We start from the raw sequence: 19,696 nt of genomic DNA, 5'->3' as shown, positions 1-19,696 counted from the left end.
CCGGAAGTGGCGCTGTAGCTCAAGTGGTAGAGCGCTTGCCTTGAGCTGAAGAGCTGAGGGACAGCGCCCAGGCCCAGAGTTCAAGCCCCACGAGCGACAAAAAAAAAAAAATTATGAATATTAAAGTGAGAAATATTGGTGGGAAGCAAGAAGGAATAGGCAACAAGGTTAATACGCACGTATGAAAACAGAAATATATTGAAAGTTTTTTTAAGAGAAAAAAGACAAGCAAACAAAAAAATCAGAACCAGAGTAACTTTCTTAATTTTTATCTGAATAAAAGTAAATGTAAGAGCTGTGGACCCATGGTTCACACCTGTAATCCTGCTCAGGATGATGAGATTTGAGGACTGTGTTTCAAAGCCAGTTCGGGGCAGGAAAGTACCTGTAACTCTTATCTCCAATTAACCACCAGAAAACTGAAAGTAGTGCTGTGGCACAAAGTGGTAGCGCATTTAGCTTTGAGCAAAAAAGCTCAGGGACAGTCCTTCAAGCCCCACCACCACCACCACCAACAACAAAAGTAATCATTAAAAATATACTTCTGGGGAGTGGCGCATTGGCTAAAATGGTAAAATGCTAGCCTTAAGCAATAGCAGCTCAGGAACAGCACCCTGGCCCCTCACTTCAAGCCTATGCCTGACACAAAACAAAACAAAAAAACAAGGGCTGGGAATGTGACTTAGTGGTGTAGTGCTTGCCTAGCATACATGAAGCCCTGGGTTCAATTCCTCCATACCACATAAACAGAGCTGGAACTAGCACTGTGGTTCAAGTGGTAGAGTGCTAGCCTTGAGCAAAAAGCTCAGGGACAGTGCTCAGGCTCTGAGTGCAAGCCCCTGGAGACTGGCAAAAGGGGAGGGAGGGAGGGAGGAAGGGAGGGAAGGGAGGAAGGGAGGGAAGGGAGGAAGGGAAGGAAGGAAGGAAAGAAGGGAAGGGAGGAAGCAAGGGGAGGAAGGAAGGGAAGGGAGGAAGGAAGGGGAGGAAGGAAGGGAAGGGAGGAAGGAAGGGGAGGAAGGAAGGGAAGGAAGGAGGGAGGGAGGGAGGAGAGAGGGAGAGAGAAAAAAAGAAAGGAGAGAAAAAGAGAGAAAGAAAGGGGAAGGGAAGGAGAGAGAGAAAAAGAAAAGAGAAAACAGAAAACAGGGAAGGGGTGGGTGAGAATGTTGAAAGGTGCAACACAATGATCAAGACGCCCTATATTCATAAACTGCTTTGGTGAATGACAACTCCTCTGTACAACTATTTGAAGACAATAAAAATACTGACAACAAAAATGAAGAACTCTTTTGCCCCAGACTCGTAATGGTATTTATCATACCTGGCTATAAATCTATTTTCTAACTATTCAAATTACCCCCCCAAAAAATCTTCTGAAAACTAACTTCATAGTTCCGCACAGTCTCTACTTTGATTAATCTGAAAGTTATTGCTGAACAATTAAATACTTATGAAATGTCTAGTGTCTTAATTTAAAATGGAGCCAGGCGCCAATGGCTCATGCCTGTTACCCTAGATACTCAGGAGGCTGAGATCTGAATATGGCGGTTCAAAGCCAGCCTGGGCAGGAAAGTCTTATCTGGGCAGGAGACTCTCATCTCAAATTAACCACCAGAAAACCAGAAGTAGTGCTGTGGCTCAAGTGGTAGAGTGCTCTCCTTGAGCTGAAGAGCTCAGGGATAGCGCCAGGGCCCAGAGTTCAAGCCCCAGGACCGACCAAAAGAAAGATAGAGTGCTTGCCTTGCATGAATGAGGCCCTGGGTTCAATTCCTCAGCACCACATAAGCAGAAAAACCTAGACGTGGTGGTGTGGCTCAAGGGGTAGAATGCTAGCCTTGAGCTGAAGAGCTGAGGGACAGCACCCAAGCCCAGAATTCAGGCCCCACAACCAATAAAAAACATTAAAAAAAAATCCCAATTCATGAGGAGAAATGTCTTCTCTCATGAAATTCAGATCAGAGTTCTAAAATTACAGATCATCCTGGATATCACCCTGGACAACAGATGATAAATGTTAATACACTGTTGAAAATTTATTTAGCTGGGCGACGGTGGTTCACGCCTGTAATCCTAGCTACTCAGGAGGCTGAGATCTGAGGACTGTGGTTCAAAGCCAGCCCACGCAGGAAAGTCCCTGAGACTCTAATCTCCAATTAACCACCAGAAAACCGGAAGTGGTGCTGTGGCTCAAGTGGTAGAGCGCTTGCCTTGAGCTGAAGAGCTGAGGGACAGTGCCCAGGCCCAGATTTCAAGCCCCATAATCGACCCCAATAACAACGATGACAAAATTATTTAGCCCGTCTCTTGGAACTCCTTTGCTAAAACAACTTTTTTTGGATGGTCCTGGGGCTTAAACTCAGGGTCTGGGCATTGTCACTGATCATTTGTGCTACTGCTCTACCATTTTGAGCCACAGCTCCACTTCTAGCTTTCTGTGGTTAAATGGACATAAAAGTCTCACACTTTCCTGTAGGGACTGGATTTGAGCTGTGATCCTCAGATCTCAGCCTCTTGAGCAGATAGCTACTGGCACCCAGCCAGAATAGCAACCATTATAATAAGCTGGGAACTGGTGGCTCATGCCTACAATCTTAGCTACTCAGGAGACCTGAGAATCACAGTTGGAAGCCAGCCTGGGCAGAAAAAATCTGTGAGACTCTTTTCTTTTATGTGGTATTGAGGAATCGAATCCAGTGTTTCACGAATGCTAGGCAAGCATCTACCACTAAGCTACATTCCCAGCCTTAGACTCTCATTTTCAAGAAATCACGAAAAAGCTGGAAGTGGAGCTATGACTTAAGTGGTAGAACACCAGTCTTGAGCCTTAAAAAAGCTCAGGGACAGTGCCCAGACCCTGAGCTCATCTCCCAGGACTAGCACCAAAAAATAAAAATAAGTGACCTTGGGCTGGGAAGGTGGCTCGGTGGTAGAGCGCTTGCCTTGCATGCATGAGGCCCTGGGTTTGATTCCTCAGCAGCACCACATAAGCAGAAAAAGCGGGAAGTGGTGCTGTGGCTCAAGTGGTAGAGCACTAGCCTTGAGCAGAAGAGCTGAGGGACAGTGCCCTGGCCCAGAGTTCAGGCACCATGACTGGCAAAATAATAATAATAATAAGTGACCTTATAAAGATTAAATGAGAAAATTCACAAGATGGGCTTAACATAGTATCTACTATATATGAAATGCCTAATAAATGTTAGTTCTAATCACCGCTGGTTATAAAATCACTAATGAGGTCTATGATGAGCTGAGCCCTACTCCTCTAAATAGGCTAAGTCACTTTGGGGTTCAACTTGCAGCACCTAGCACATTCAATAAACAACTGATGTGCAATAAACCCAAAGTGAGAAAAATACCCAAAGCTTTACTATGGGGGTACAATTCAGCATTAGCTTTTAGTAGCAAATCCTTAAAAAAAAAAAGATCATCAAGCAAGATGCTGGTGGCTCATGCCTATAATTCTAACTACTCAGGAGGTCCTATAATTCTAACAACTCAGGAGGTTGAAATCTGAGGATCAAGGTTCGAAGCCAACTCAGGCAAGGAAAGTCCATGAGACTCATATTTCCAATTGACTTCAAGCCCCAGGACTGGCAAAACGAAAGTTAATCCATAAATGAAAGATCACATAATGAGAAAATTAACTTATAACTAAGAAAAACTGTTGGGTAACAGTTGAGTTTATAACATATAAAACTTTCCTACTGAGAGTTGCCAAACTGCTTACACTGTTTACACACATACACACACACACACACAATTACTGGGGAAGTATACAGTATTACAAATTATTTTCTATGTAAACTGCCAAAACTGTTGGGCACCAGTGGCTGACACATGTAATTCCTAGCTATTCAGAAAGCTGAGATTCAGAGATAATGATTTAAAGCCAGCCCAAAGAGAAAAGTCCAGGAGACTATCTCCAATTAGCCAGCAAAAAATGTCAACCTTGGGCTGGGAAGGTGGCTCAGTGGTAGAGCGCTTGCCTTGCATGCTCAAGACCCTGGGTTCGATTCCTCAGCACCACATAAGCAAACAGAAAAAAGCCGGAAGTGGCGCTGTGGCTCAAGTGGTAGAGCGTTAGCCTTGAGCTGAAGAGCTGAGGGACAGCGCCCAGGCCCAGAGTTCAGGCCCCACGACCGGACCCAAAAAAAAAAAAAAATGTCAACCTTGAGGCCTGACTCAAGTGATGAAGAGCCAGTCAAGGAAGCAAAGAGAGTATATTAGGCTGAATTCATAAGCCTAGTTGGTTAGTTGATAGGTAGGTAGATAGCCCAAACCAACAAATCACAATATTTTAAAGCTAGTGTAAACACAGAAATTAAGTTAGTACTGAATTAATTTTAATTCCATAGAATATATCTCTACTCACATATAAAATTACACTTTACAATAATAGAATATTTTAGAGGTTTTATTTCCTAACATAAATAAGACTTTTTTTTTTTGGTCGGTTGTGCAACTTGAACTCTGGGCTTGGGCGCTATCCCTCAGCTCTTCAGCTCAAGGCCAGCACTCTACCACTTGAGCCACAACACCACTTCTGGTTTTTTGGTGGTTTATTGGAGATAAGAGTCTCATGGACTTCCTGCCCGGGTGCTTTGAACCTCGATCCTCAGTTCTCAACCTCCTGAGTAGCTAGGATTACAGGCGTGAGCCACCGGGGCCTGGGAAACTTTTAAGAAATCCTAGGCACTGAGATAACTCTTTCAAAACAGAAATCTTTCAAACATGATTATGTTGGATCAAATTTCATCCCAAATCAATTAGAATAGCCATGTCCTACCCCCTTGATGTAAAACACACACACACACAGGGTAGAATTTCATGATGCTAAAAATCAGTCAGATCAACCAGACTCTGGTGGCTTACAATAACCCTAGCTACTCAGGAGGCTGAAATCTGAGGATGGCCGTTCAAAGCTAGCTCAAACAGAAAAGTCCCTGTGAGACTCTTATCTTCAATTAACCACCAGAAAACCAAAATGGTACTGTGGCTCAAAATGGTTAAGCACTAGCTTTGAGGAAAAATTGCTCAGGGACAGTGCCCAGGCCCTGACACCAACAACAAAAAATATTCAAGAAGATCAGAAATAGTATGTTTTTTGCATAGGCTATGATGGATGTTAAGATTTAAAGGCCTCAATCTTTACAAACAGTGGAAAATGAGACACTTGACCAAATGAGATGATATGTACATTTTGTCTCATAGCCCTGAAGGACAATCTTCAATATTTTAACTGTAATCAAATAAAGCCAGTGCATACAGTTAGAACAGAACCTGCACATTAGAATACAGAGCCTGAACAGTCTAATGATATATGCTCTATCTAACTTTGCCCAGGAGACTTGTGCTTTCCACTGCACCATTGCCTCCGGAGAGTCAATCATTCACAAACTCACTGCTTCTCCACGGTGATTTTAATGGCAGCATGCAATGTTCTTTCCAAGAATTGTGTGATTTTCTGAATAAGTCAAGCGATGAGCTGCACTTCAAAGAACCTGGTTTTAAGGCAGTATGCTAATACTGAATTTCCTTGGCCCATTTTTACAGGTTTATTTCTCAAAAAGACAGGAAGAGAAGCTCTCAAGTTTATAGAGAGCATAGCATCAAACAAAATCAATCATTCATCTATATAAGCTTACATTTAATATTTTACATTATAGGTAATCTGATTAAGCTCATCTACTCAGGATAATTCTGAGCAAGGTAACAACTCAATTGGCATTTTACTATTGTCCCTCTCTAACTTAAATGGCCCTGGAATAGGGTGATCCATTCTCCCTTTAAACGACAAAGTTGGAAAGGAAAAAAAAAAGCAGTTAAAACACACTGGTACTAAGCCAATTTTCATTTGCCCACTTAATTAAAAACATTTTTTCTATTGTGTATGAAATCCATAAAGTTACTTTTCTTAGTATAAGTTTCTTTGGTTGTAAAAGTTCAAGTTAACTACCGCCTCTCAGGATTGCCTTGAGTATTACATTGGAAAAAAAGACACGTAAAACAGAAAGTGCAGCAATGTAAATACCCTAAGACTGATGGTCAAATATTGAAGGCCTGATATGGTATTTGTACTTTCAGTCAAGTCACAATTTAAGTATTAATTCTGAAATTTTTTTTAACATTTTGACCATAATAAACTAAACAGTCAAAATAATTCCACTTAGTTTTTATTATTTTCTTCCTATAGCTAGTACAAAATTTCAAATTACATGTATACCACATACAACACATTTATTTTGAACAGCACTGACTTGTAACATCATACAGGGTATTTTGTAATACAAACAGCAAAAATTATTTATTATTTTGTGTGTGTGTGTGCCAGGACTGGCGGGGACTTTAACTTAAGAGCCCCGTGGTTCTACCACTTGAGCTATACTGCCACTGATTAATTGGAGATGAGTCTCTGATCTATCTGCCCTGGCTGGTTAGGATCTCAGACATATTACAGAAATTATAGAAAGGCCTCCATCACTTCTGGGGTTTTTTGTGTTGTTTTTTTGTTAGTTATAGGGGCTGAACTCTGGGCCTGGGCACTGTCCCTCAGCTCTTCAGCTCAAGGCTAGCACTCTACCACTTCAGCCATAGCGCCACTTCCGGCTTTTTCTGCTTATGTAGCGCTGGGGAATTGAACCCAAGGCCTCATGCCTGCAAGACAAGCACTCTACCACTGAACCACCTTCCCAGCCCCTCTATCACTTCTTAATTAGTAAATATTTTGATCAGACATTCCATTTATGTATATTACTTTAGACAATATGACACGCAGTAGAATGTCATAATGATTTTTAACTTTTATTAATGTATTACAAATGTTTCCTCCATCATTATATAGTGAACTTTTTCTTAACTTAGTCTAAAGTAATTAATCAGAAATGTGCAAAAATAGTTTAGAGGTGTCATGTAGTCTTCAAATGCCAAAGTTAGAAAACTAACACTGGAATAATGTACATATATATCATTTTTGCTGATTTTTGTGCTCTGTAATTTAAAAAATCCATTTACAATTTTTTTACTAATTATGTAGACACTTAAGAAATACAGTAATAACTTGATATCTGTATACAATGTGAAATGATCAACTCTAGTATTCCAATCACTTCACATATTGTTTTGTGATATTTGAAGAAACTGAAATATTTAAAAGGATTCAAGGACTATTTTTTGTGTGCATGTGCCTATCCTAGGGCTTGAACTCAGGGCCTGGCCACAGTCCCTGAGCTTTTAAGGCTAGTGAACTACCATTTTGAGGTGTTTGTTTGTTTTTCTTTTGTACTTAATTGGAGGTAAGTCTCACAAACGTTCCTGCCTGAACTGGCTTTGAACTACAATCCTCAGATCTTAACCTCCTGAGTAACTAGGATGACAAGCATGAGCCATCAGCACCTGGTCCCAAGTACTATTTTTAAAATAAAAATTAAACTATGATCACTTTACTGTGCTATAGACCAACAGAATTTACTTCTCCTAACTTTATTTTGGTACTTGTTATTCAACCTCAATGTCCCCCATACCATTTCATCACACATGTAGACTCATATATCTATAACCACAATCAAGATATAGATCTACTTCATTACCACAAAGACCTCTCTTGCTACCCTTTATATTCACACCCATCTTTCTCTCTCCACTAGTCCCAACGCTTGGCAACCACTAATCTGTTCTCTATCTTGGTAACTTTTATTTCAAGAATGTTAATGGCATCCTACAATACGAGATATTGAAAAGACTGGCTTTTTTGTTCAGCATGTCTTGAATCCAGCCAAGATATTAGAAGAATCAATACTTTGTTCCTTTTTACTGCTTATTACTATCCTATCATTTAGGTTGTTTCCAGTATGGGGTCATGACAAATAAAACTGTGGACACCTTTTGTATAAGCATAAACTTTCAATTCTCTGCAAATCCAGGAATGCATCTGTTAGATCTTATGGTAAGTATACACTTCAAGGCTAACACTCTACCACTCAAGCCACAGATCCACTTTCAGATTTTTTTTTTTTGATAGTTAATTGGAAGATAAGAGTCTCACAGTCTGTCCTGCACAGGCTAGCTCAGAACCATGATCCTCAGATCTTAGCTTCCTGTGTAGCTAGGCCTGGCAGAAATGTAGTTTTATACCCTTACTAACAATGTACAGCTTTTCTTGCCACCCCTGAAATCACAGGCAGGTAGCATCAACCACTGCATCCAGTAGATGGGAGTCTCAGATTTTTTTCTGCTCAGACTTGACAGGTACCTCAATCCTTCCAATCTTAGCCTGTCTTGTAGCTTGATGACAGGTATGTATGGGTTGCCAAGAGGTCTCCAGGGATTTGCTGCATGGACTGGCCTCAAACCTCAATCCTCTCATTCTCAGCCTCCCAAATGGATCAAGTATTTTTAACAGCTGCAATCAGCAGAGTGATTCTTGCAGTTCTTCCATTGATTCCCTTAGTCTAAATGCTATCCTCCTCATTACTATGTGAGCCAGTAAGTTTTATTTTGAAGGAGCTTGAGTTAAGAGTCCTGCTTCTTACATTTACTATTCTTACAGCACTTATAGGTATCAAACAATGTTTGGTTTTATAAAAGAATTAAAGATAACATCTGTGATATCAGAACTGTTCTTAGAAAGCATCATCCACTTTGTTTTTTCCCATGACTAATCATTCACTGTGTTGTAAGACCAAATATGTAACAAAAGCAGCATCTCACATCATCCTTAATTTCCTGTCCTTTCCAAAGGCTATCAAAGTTTCATATGAATTTGTATTACTAGTGCTCTTAAACTATACAGAAAAATACTTTGGATAAGTTTTAAATCAAATGTATTTTTATATAGCCTTTCTGTTAAGTTTTTTTGTATTTTATAACTTTTTTTTCTGTTAAGTTTTGCTCAAACACAGGACAATTTAAAAATATTTTAAACTGGCAAAAGGAGGAAAAGAGAGGAAAAGTAAAGTAGTATCTACTCCTCCTTAAAAACAAAAATTTTACTAGATTACCTTGTGATTTCAACCATTCATGATCTGAGTAACTGTATAGTCATATTTGCTTTTCCTGAAAATTCCTTTTTGGCACCACAGTATGTGTCAGTCACTTCATGGGAATGAAAACAGAGCTGAATGAAGTGAGCGAGTAAGACTTCAACCTAAGTCATTCCAAAGAATAGTAATGTACAGTGTACAAAATACAACCATCAAATATATAGTGCCAACTATCAAGTTAGAGACTGACTAACATTTCCAACAAAACAATGTTTTTCCAACTTTTTGTAAGTCGCCTTAGGTGTCAGTTTACAAACACCCAACTCTAGATCTAGTTCTTTATCACAGTTCATTTCTGACTCCTCAGAACTGTTTTGTATCCTATGAGTAGCCCCTTCAAAATAGCCAAAGTGACATCTGGATGCTGAAAATCACCAAGTGGACAACCAAAAAAGATATGAATAATGTTATAAGGCTAAGTATGCCAAAACTCTGAAGCCTAAAAGTACTCCTGGAACTATGCCACAGTCCTAGAGTTTGAACTCAGGGGCTGGGTGCTGTCCCTTTACCTTTTCACTCAAGGCTGGCACTTGACGACTTGAACCATAGTTCCACTTACAGCTTTTTGGTGATTAATTGGAGATAACTCTTCTTAACTATTTTTCTCTCCTAGCTGGTTCAAACAGCATCCTCAAATCTCAGGCACCTGCATACACTAGGTGTGAGCCATGGACACCTGGCTTCAGGAACTATTTTACATGCTTTGCTTATAGTCTCCAAAGACTGTTATTGTGGTTTAAGTTCCAAAAAAACCCAGGAATACTACTTTTAAGGGCATGCTTCGTAAAGACAACTTTGGCCTAATCCAGAAACATTAAATACACAGGATGAAAACGTGGAAGGACATTTATTACAACTAAAAAATGGAGTTAGAATGTAGCACAGTAGTTCTGTAACACCAGAACTCTTAAGTGGAATTCCTTCTTCTTTTCACCTATTTATATAATTATAGCTAATGAACTCCTACCAAGTACCTGACTATAAAAGACAAAGGATAACAAAACTAAGAAAACAAATGCCCTACTCTCAAAAAACTAACATCATAACAAATGTAGACTGGAAATCATTCTCAACTATAGCTTAAACCCACTGCTAGTGACTCACACATGTAATCCTAGCTAATCATGAGGCTGAGATCTGAGGATCACAGTTCAAAGCTAGACTGGGCAGGAAAGTCCATGATACTCTACCAAAAAGCCAGAAGTGGAGCTGTGGCTCAAGTGATAAGAGCACTAGTCTTAAGCAAAAAGAACTTTGGTACATTTTTTTTTTAAATAAACTAAAAACTAACTCAGGGATAGCACCCAGGCCTGAGTTCAAGCCCCAGGACTCGTAACTGGAGGGGTCAGACAGGAAGGCTTCCAAAGCATCTGGGAGGACCAATGGAAGCCAGCCAGGATACAAAAATGAAGGGAAAGCATTTTAAAAGAGAACCAAGAGGAAGAACTTGTGGAGGATATGGAAGTGAAACATCATGGTCCACCACTGAGCAAACACCAGGCAGTTTGGTATAAACCATATTTTTTGTAGAGGGCAGAGTCATAGCAGATTGCTTCAGAGTCTTAGCAGATTGCTTCTAGAAAGTCTAAAGAAAGGTATAGTATCACAAACTCCTTGTGATACTCAGGATATAGGATTTCATCCTAAAGGCAATGAGAACCAGGGGAAAACTTTAACCAGGAATGGAAGTGATATTTGACATTTTTTTGAACATTCTCACAGATGAATTCAACTTTTCAACCTGTGGGATTTGAACTGCCTTTAAGCAATCCAGGTGGAAAAGCCCAAGAAGTAGATGGATTTGTTTGTACTGTGCATCCAAGCATGGGATGATGACGGGAGAAGCATGAGTGTGGTTGGTGTGTCTGGGATCAGTAGTAGAGCACTTCCTAAATCTGTATGAGGCTCTACATCCCCAACACCTCAGGAGAAAAAAAGCAGTCAACATCATTTGAAGACAGGGAAGGAGCCTAGCATGGTTGTGGGACCTAGAATCCCAAAACCAGGAGGATTGCAGAGGGTGAGGTAGAACCTCTGAAAATCAACTACAGAGAACCATCTCAAAAATGAGGGGGCAGGCACAGCAAGCAAGCAACAGAACCATTAACTCACATCCAAAAGTCACAAAGGCAAAGTTTATGTCCGATTCAGTGATAGCTTCCTTTATGAAGACCAAGAGACTAGTCTCCAACCTCCTTCACAATACAGTTAACAGTCTCGCTTCCCTTACTCTATGCTCTCCATAACCTTCCCATCACTGGGTATCTTTATACTCTAGTCTTTTCAAAAGGCTAGGTAAATTGCTTAAAAGCAGACATTTCCTACTTATTTAACCAATGCCTTGAAATAAAAATGACTAATCTACACTATTGATGAGGGGCAAAAATTAGATGCCTAGATAGTTTTACATACAGGTTTCATTCTTCTCACATAGTGATTGTGGACTTGTGACCCTGGGAGGGAGCCACAGACATTTTCATTACACAGGTGATGAAAATGAACAGCAGTCCTGTCTGCTTTTGTAAGGAAGGGTCTGCATGCAAAGTAGTCTTAGGACAAAACAGCACTAGTAAAGGACTGGTTGGGCACTGGTGGCTCACGCCTGTAATCCTAACTACTCAGGAGGCTAATATCTGAGGATCAAGATTCAAAGCCAGCCCGGGGAAGGAAAGGCTGTGAAACTCTCTTATCTCCAATAAACCACCAGAAAACTGGAAGTGGCTCTGTGGCTCAAGTGGCAGAGCGCTAGCCTTGAGCTGAAGAGCTGAGGGCAGCACTCAGGCCCAGAGTTCAAGCCCCTTGATCGACAAAAAAAAAAAGAAAGAAAGAAAAGAACTCCATATAATGCCATGGATGAATCTCACAAGCATAAAAATGAGCTAATGAAGAACCCAGAAGTGCATATCCTGTATGAGTCAAACGAAAACAAGCAACATTAATCTCTAGTGCCAGAAGTCAGCGTAGGAATAACAGCGGGCAGCGTATAAAAGGCTTCTGGAAATCTTCTCTGAATTTGATCAAGAATCCAGGTGCCAGTTACAAAGTGGGCTCACTTATTCATCAAGTCTTTAGACTGATTTGTGTATTTCTCTTTAATGGTCCAAACTTTAACTGAATAGATAAGTATTACTTTTGGAGTGTTAAAAGATGCCACAAAAAGAAAAACCACTGGTAATGGGGTAGTCAAGAAAAAAGCAAGACATTATGTATGTATGTATTTGCTCACATCATGAAGGAGACATTATAGACCAAGTAAGTACTAAAAACTGAATTAGTTTTGGTAAAGTGTTTTGACAAACTACAATTACTTGAGGAATGTATCTAAATTATGGAGCACCTCCCAAAAAATACATTGAAAGTATGCTATGTGACTACTACAGAAGTGAAGCCATTCAAGATTTCCTATCCTGGGCTGGGAAAGTGTCTCAGTGGTAGAGTGCTTGCCTTGCATGCATAAGGCCCTGGGTTCGATTCCTCAGCACCACATAAGCAAAAAGAAAAAAAAAATCCGAAGTGCCACTGTGGCTCAAGTGGTAGAGCGCTAGCCTTGAGCTGAAGAGCTGAGGGACAGCACCCAGGCCCAGAGTTCAGGCCCCACAACCAGACCCCCCCCCAAAAAAAAGACTTCCCATCCTATTAATTAGAATATGCTAGAAAGTCAAATGGTCTGAAATTAGTTTACAATACCCAAACAAGAAAAGTTTAGTATTTTGGCCATAAAGGCTACAACTCTTAACTTCCATAGCTAAATAAGAAAATAAACCTACAGAAGTAATTATCCCCTGCTCGAAAAGCAAACAGCATTACTGTTTTCTAAGGAGGCAAATGCATATCTCAAGCACTTATGAAGCAGTCATCTGTCCAGTTCTCATCATTCTATAGTTCCTATCACTTTTCATCAGCTGAAGTTCCCTCGTTTTTCTGTTTAGTTTTTCTTCTCCTATATAGTGTTTTAAGTTTCATGAGAATAGGGCCTTGCCTGTCTTTACACTACTGCACACCTAGAGCCTAGACAAAAACCAATCAATCTACTACCTACCTACCTACTTACCTATTTTCAGTGCCAATATTGGCTCAAGGCTGGTGCTCCATGTGGACCACTCAAACCATGCCTCCACTTCCAGTTTTTTTTGCTGGATAATTAGACTTAAAAGACTCAGAGACTTTTCTTTCCAGGCTGGCTTCAAACCACAATCCAACAAGCCTCAGATGTCAGCCTCCTGAGTAGCTAGTATTATGAGTGGGAGACCCTGGCACCTAGCCAAAATAAATTATTCCATCCCTAGGTAAGAATAATATTTAAAACTGTGCCAGCTTTTATACCAGTTTTGAGGTTTTAAGATTTGATGAAGGTTTAATGATTTGGGAGACAGTGGTAATTTTCTGACAAACACAAACAAAAGCAATGTGACTCAAAACACAAAACCACAGTGGTTCTATTCCCAGGAAATATGGGTAGTAGAGCTGGCTCTGTTCCAGTATAGGTACCTTGTTGTCTTTCTGGGAGTTTTCCTATCTAAAAAGGATCACCAGCAAAGATCACAACTATGTTCTATCTTTCCATAAAACTTTACAACTTTACCTCTGACTTTTCAAGGGATTTTGAATTGTCAGAGTATCAACTTGAGGGGAATGTCCAAAGTTATAACTGCAAACAATTGGGGACTTTTCCACCAAAGAACATGTTTTACACATAAAGCAGCTGCTTCTTTAATTCTTCCAATTCAGTACCCTGAGTACCAAACTTTTGTAAATCTGGTTATTTTTACACAACTGTAACAAACATCTAATGTGCTACTTGTCTATAAAAGCTCTAAAGACAGTAAATTTTTCAGAATGAAAATAGTAAAAAAAATCAGAGTTTAAATAAAACAAGCTCTTATCCAGGCATTAGTGGCTAATGTTTATAATCCTAGCTACTAGAAAGATAACATCCAAAGGCTCTTGGTTCAAAGCCAGCCTACGCAGAAAAGTCCTCAAGACTCTTGTCTCCAATTAACCAACAAAAAGCCTGACTGGACATTGGAGGCATGGTTCAAGTGATAGTAAAACACTAGTGCTGAGCGAGAAAGCAAAGCCAGAGCACAAGGCCTGCAGTTCAAGATTCAGTATCAAAGCTGTGTTTCTACCACTTGAGTCACACCTCTACTTCCAGCTTTTTGCTCATTAACTGAACTTTCCTACCCTGGCTAGCTTTGAACAGAGATCCTCAGATCAACTCCTGAGTAGCTAGGATTACAGGTGTGAGCCACCAGTGTCCAGAGGTAAATTTCTCCATGTGCATGCGTGCGTGCGTGCGTGCGTGCAAGCATGCACTGGTCTGGAGCATTTTTGCTCAAGGCTAGTGCTCTACCACTTGAGCCACAGCTCCACTTCTGACTTTCTGCTGGTTAGAGTCTTAGGGACTTTCCTGCCAGGGCTTGCTTCAAACCATGATCCTCAGATCTCAACCTCCTAAGCAGCTAGGATTACAGATATGAGCACATGATGCCCAATAATTTCTGCAACACAGAACTCAGGAATAATAACGAGCATGAAAGTAAAATATGTCCATAAGTTACTAGAAAGTTACTATGCCCGATACTTGAGAAGTTCAGAAGTCTTAGGATAAATTCCTGCAATTTGTAGGCTTTATTACCTACTTCTTTTAAAAGCTAATACCCTCTTCTTGAGACTGGCAAAATGGACTGAGAAAACTAGCTGTCATGGAGAAAGAGACCGGGTTTCCCCCTCACCTGCCATCATGCACACTCCACACACCTCCAGAAGCTTATCATCTTCCACCTTGCAAGGATTAGTCTATCAGAACAGTGAGAAGCATCTTTCCCAGTTGTCCATAGCTACTCCACATGAAGACTTTACAGTGCCATCAAAGAAGGGGAGTAAAAAAAAAAAAAATCTACTGGCAAGACAACAATGTTCTAAAACCTGGATTGTGGTAACAGATGCACTCTAAACAATAAATAAACCACATTTAAAATAATAACCAGGGCTGGGAATGTGGCTTAGTGATAACAGTGCTTGCCTAGCATGCATGAAGCCTTGGGATCAATTCCTCAGTACCACATTAACAGAAAAGCCACAAGTGGCTCTGTGGCCCAAGTGGTAGAGTGGGAGCCTTGAGCAAAAAAAAAGCAGCTCAGGGTCAGTGCCCAGGCCCTGTGTTCAAGCCCCAGGATTGGCAAAAAAAACAAAATAGGTGTATGTACGTGTGTGTACATATGCATGTATACATATATGCATATGCATATATATGTATATATGTACATACACACACACATAAAGTCGGGTGCTAGTGGCTCACACCTGTGACCCTAGCTACTCAAAAGGCTGAGATCTGAGGACTGCGGTTCAAAGTCAGCACAGCCAGGAAAATCTGTGAGACTCTGATCTCCAATAAACCACCAGAAAACCAAAAGTGGCGCGCTGTGGCTCAACAGAGAGCTTGCCGTGAGCTGAAAAGCTGAGGGAGGGACAGCACCAAGCCCCGAGTTCAAACCCCACGACAGACCCCCTTCCCATTTATATATGTTTATATATATTTATATATAAATTTATATTTATATGTGTAAATATATAAACTTATATTTACGTATATATGTAGATATATATTATATAAATAAAAATAATAAGGGCTACAGATTGGCGTAGTATAAAAGAAGAACCATATGGAAGAAGCAGAGAAAGCCAGGCATAGTGCTGCATGCCTCTTAATTGCTACATTGGGGAGGTGGAAACAGGAAGATCATAAATATATAGGAAGATTTTGTCTTCAGTCTTCCCCAAAAATCAAACCAGAAATTCTCCAACACCCATTTCACTTCAGTATTACATCTAAAATGTAGATTTCTAGTGGCACCAGAACTTCCAAGTAGACTATTAAGTATCCCCTCCTTTTCCCTTAACATATTCTTTACAGCTATCCGACCTTCCTTTCTGCTGCTCTCTGTTGCTCCAAAAAGAAATGAAGTTCCCATCCCAAACCACCTACTTGATTCCACCTGCAGAATTTAAAATACTGTGCATAAGTCAATAGTAGTAAAAAAAAAAAAAAAAAAAAAGCTAGCAGGTGATTTCAAAGACATCAATTTTCCTTATCAGATGAAATGGAAGGAGGGACTCCTGATAGTGTCCCCAAAGTGTCAAACTGCTGGATCTTACTTTATATTACATTGCCTCTGTGAAAGGACTTTATAACTCAGTTACAGTCACTTGACATCCTTTTTGTTTTTGTGCCAGTCCCAGTACCTGAACTCAGCAGTACCTGTACATTGTCCCTTCACTGTTTTGCTCAACGCTGATTCTCTACTACTTGAGCCACACTACCACTTCCTGTTTTTTGGTGGCTAATTGGAGATGAGTCCTACAGACATTCCTGCCTGGGCTTGCTTAGAACAGTGATCCTCAGATCTCAGCTTCCTGAATAGATAGAATTAGAGGCAGCCAGCTTAACAGACTTTCAACACTCCCACTCTCCTCCCCTGGCCCAATGACTTTTATATCCTAGGAAATCAACACGTCATCTTTGGATGGACAGCAAACTATCAACAATGGACAAATACAGGTAGTATGTGTCCTACTGGACCAACACTATACTTCAAAACTGTTTTCCTGAGTTGTTGGTTGATGATTTAACAATAAGGATAAAAATGATAAACTGGGACTTGAAGTGTGGCTTAGTGGTAGAGTGCTTGCCTAGCATGCATGAAGCCCTTGGTTCAATTCCTCAGTACCACATACACAGAAAAAGCAGAAGTGGGTACTGTGGCTGAAGTGGTAGAGTGCTAGCCTTGAGCAAAAGAAGCTCAGGGACAGTGCCCACGCCCTGAGTTCAAGCCCTAGTCCTGGGGGGAAAAAATTACTGCAGTAGCCAGAACCAGAGAAATCAAACCAAGCTGTTATACCACCTAGGACAGGTTAAAAACCTGTCAAACTCATCTCTCCACATGAAACCCATCCATAAGGAAGCCAAAATATCCTTTGTAGTCCAATTTATGATCCCTTCTGAAAAGATCTAAAACACCAAAATACCAACAGTAACCAAAATGAAACAAACTTTGTTCAGGCAGAACTATCAAGAATTGATAGGGTTTAAAAGCCCTGAGAAATCTGTGTGCAACAACTCCATGATGTTTAAAAAAAAAAAAAAAGGGACAAAAAACCCCACAAAACCATCTAAAAAGGGTAGGTACTCCAGCATCCTTTTGCTGAAAAGATTCTAAAATATTTCTAATTCAATATATTAAAACTGAATTTTACTGTTATCTGCAATTCTGAAAAAAAACTTTAAACTTAAGTCTAACTTGCCATGTGCTTCCAAAAAGTTGATGAGTCAGTTTTTTTTTAAAAATGCATGTAGAAAATGAATAGTATTTCGCTATGAAGTAATTATTCCCAGCAATAAATCAGATGTAAACTTTTGAATTTGGTTTAAGTTTCCTTTCACCAGCAAGGTTCTCAAGTTCTTAGGAGTTTCCTAGTCATTTACTTGAACATCATCTACAGTAACACTCAAAGCAAAACCACAATAAAGAGGTTTGGCCTCTGAGGGATTCTACATGTAAAAAAACATTACTCATAAATAATACACAATCACTATTGATTTAAGTAGCACATTTCTAAACTTTCATTCCATCTGATAGAATCCCCTATTTTAGACAGTAAAACAACATTTGTGAAATCACCGAGGTGGGGTTTTTATTGTAACTAAATCAAAAAGTTTACACTAATTAAAAAAAAATAAAGGGCTACAAGCCTGCAGCTTGTGGCTCAAGGCAATAGTCCTAACTACTCTGGAGACTGAGATCTGAGGATCACTGTTAGAAGCTAAGCCAGGCAGGGAAATTCATGAGACTTTTATCTCCAATAAACTACCCAAAAAGCTGAAGTGGCCCTAGGGTTTAAGTGCTAGAGCACCTGCCTTAAGCAAAGAAAAGCTCAAGGACAGCGCCCAGGCCCAGAGTTCAAGCCCCAGAACCAGAGCAAAAACAAAACAAAACAACAATAGCAAAAAAACTCTACACACACAAACTAAGTGGGGAGGAGGAGGCGGGATGGTTGAGTTTGAGGCCAGCCTGGACTCCACACGAAGGCTGTCTCAGGAGAGAACAAAAAAGCAAAAGTACTCTGAGGAAGTATTTTTGGTTCTTGAGTATTTTTTATTCAAAGGTATTATGACTTAAAAGTTACTGGACTCCACAGAACAATTCCATCAGTAATTAGGTTGATTCAATTTAATCTCAGGTATAAACAAAGCAATGAAGCCTTAACAAGACATTTTCACCCAAAGAGTGTCATCCAGTAGGAATTGTTGAAGTCTACTACAGAGTACACTGAAACACTGCCAATTCAAAACAAATACCTGATGAAATGAGACTTTGGGCAATCAACCTTAAGTCTTCAAGTATCCACTAAGAGCTAAGTCCCGAGCGCCCCACTGCCAAGTCATTAAATGACACCAAGAACATTCTCAGCTTAAATCCCAAATAAAATTTAAAAAGATGACCGGAAGACTGTAAAATCAGGCTTGACATTTTATCCAACTATCTAAATGTTAAATCTAGAGTAGTTACACTTCTTTTGATGCTACGTGTAGTTTCCCACCTTCATCTAAATGAAAAGGAATTCTTCCAACGTTCTTTTCATCATAAAGAACTTTTAGACACACACTTCAAAATAGTCATTCTAATCACCATTTTGCACAATCGTCCCCCACCTCTGCATAACTTAACTAAAAACCTCGACCTATCAGCGTTTCCCTCCCTCCCCCCCAAAAATGCATTTTACCAACACTCTCCATATTTATTTTCAAGCACAAGGAAGTAACAGAAATTTTCAGCTCAAGACAGGAAAAGCACAACCAGTCTTACTGTAACACCACCATTAAATTCCTCCAAAAGAAAAACAACTCAGGAAAGGCAAATTAAAACCATTCAGCACAAGGCAAAAATATAAAGGTCTCATGTCCTACAATCCATAGCAACAGCCTCGTTTCCTCTTTTGAGAGTCAGCGCCAATAGACCCAAAGGATACAAGTGTCAAACAAACCCAGTGTTCGCTTGAAGAAAGACCAAAGAACTGGGAAAATTCCCTTCCGTGAACAGGGGGCCTTGCACCCTGCAAAGGCACAAGGCTAAACGCATCGCACATCACCCACCCACCCACCCACCCCAAATGCAGAAAAAGCAGCAATCAACAAGTTGGAAAGAGGGCAAGAAAGTACGGCTCGCTACCCCCCCTTCGCCCACCTTGAAACAACAACAACCAAGTCCTTTCACCGAGACGAGAGCTCTCCAGTACCTGGTGGAGGTGCCTTTCCTCACGTCGCAGATGCTGCATTTGAAGGCTTCGGCGCTGTTCCTGAAGGTGCAGACGCTACAATCCCAAAAGCCCTCGTCTGCGGTGGGCTTCGCTTGTCTCTTCGGCCTTCGGGAGGAGTGGGGGACGGAGGGGAGGGGAGCCAGGGGGTGGGCAGGAAAGGGAGGAGGAGAGACAGGCAAAAAAAAACACAGGGCTTGGTGAGCCGTCGTCATTCCGCAGGAATCCAGCCGGCGCTGGAAACTTCGCTCTCGGGCGACCACCCACCCTTTTCGGGGACCGGGGAAGCGGCAGCCGGGCGCCCCCGCCCGCCGGCACCCTGCGAGCCCCGGGGGCCGAGGGGG

General features: G+C 40.7%; 1 protein-coding gene across 1 annotated transcript in view; it reads right to left on the bottom strand.

Moving 5' to 3' along the window:
• Rybp (RING1 and YY1 binding protein) overlaps positions 1-19,696 on the bottom strand; it is a 221,047-nt gene that overhangs the window by 47,022 nt on the left and 154,329 nt on the right. Inside the window, exon 4 of the mRNA XM_013010357.1 lies at positions 19,335-19,671. Within this exon, the coding sequence (XP_012865811.1) occupies positions 19,335-19,671 (337 nt within the window). The remainder of the gene's footprint in view (positions 1-19,334; positions 19,672-19,696) is intronic.

Source organism: Dipodomys ordii, unplaced genomic scaffold (assembly GCF_000151885.1).
Source record: "Dipodomys ordii isolate 6190 unplaced genomic scaffold, Dord_2.0 Scaffold12, whole genome shotgun sequence".
Classification (NCBI taxonomy): domain Eukaryota; kingdom Metazoa; phylum Chordata; class Mammalia; order Rodentia; family Heteromyidae; genus Dipodomys; species Dipodomys ordii.
The sequence above is the reverse complement of the archived record's forward strand: the minus strand, read 5'-3'. Positions and strand labels throughout refer to the sequence as shown.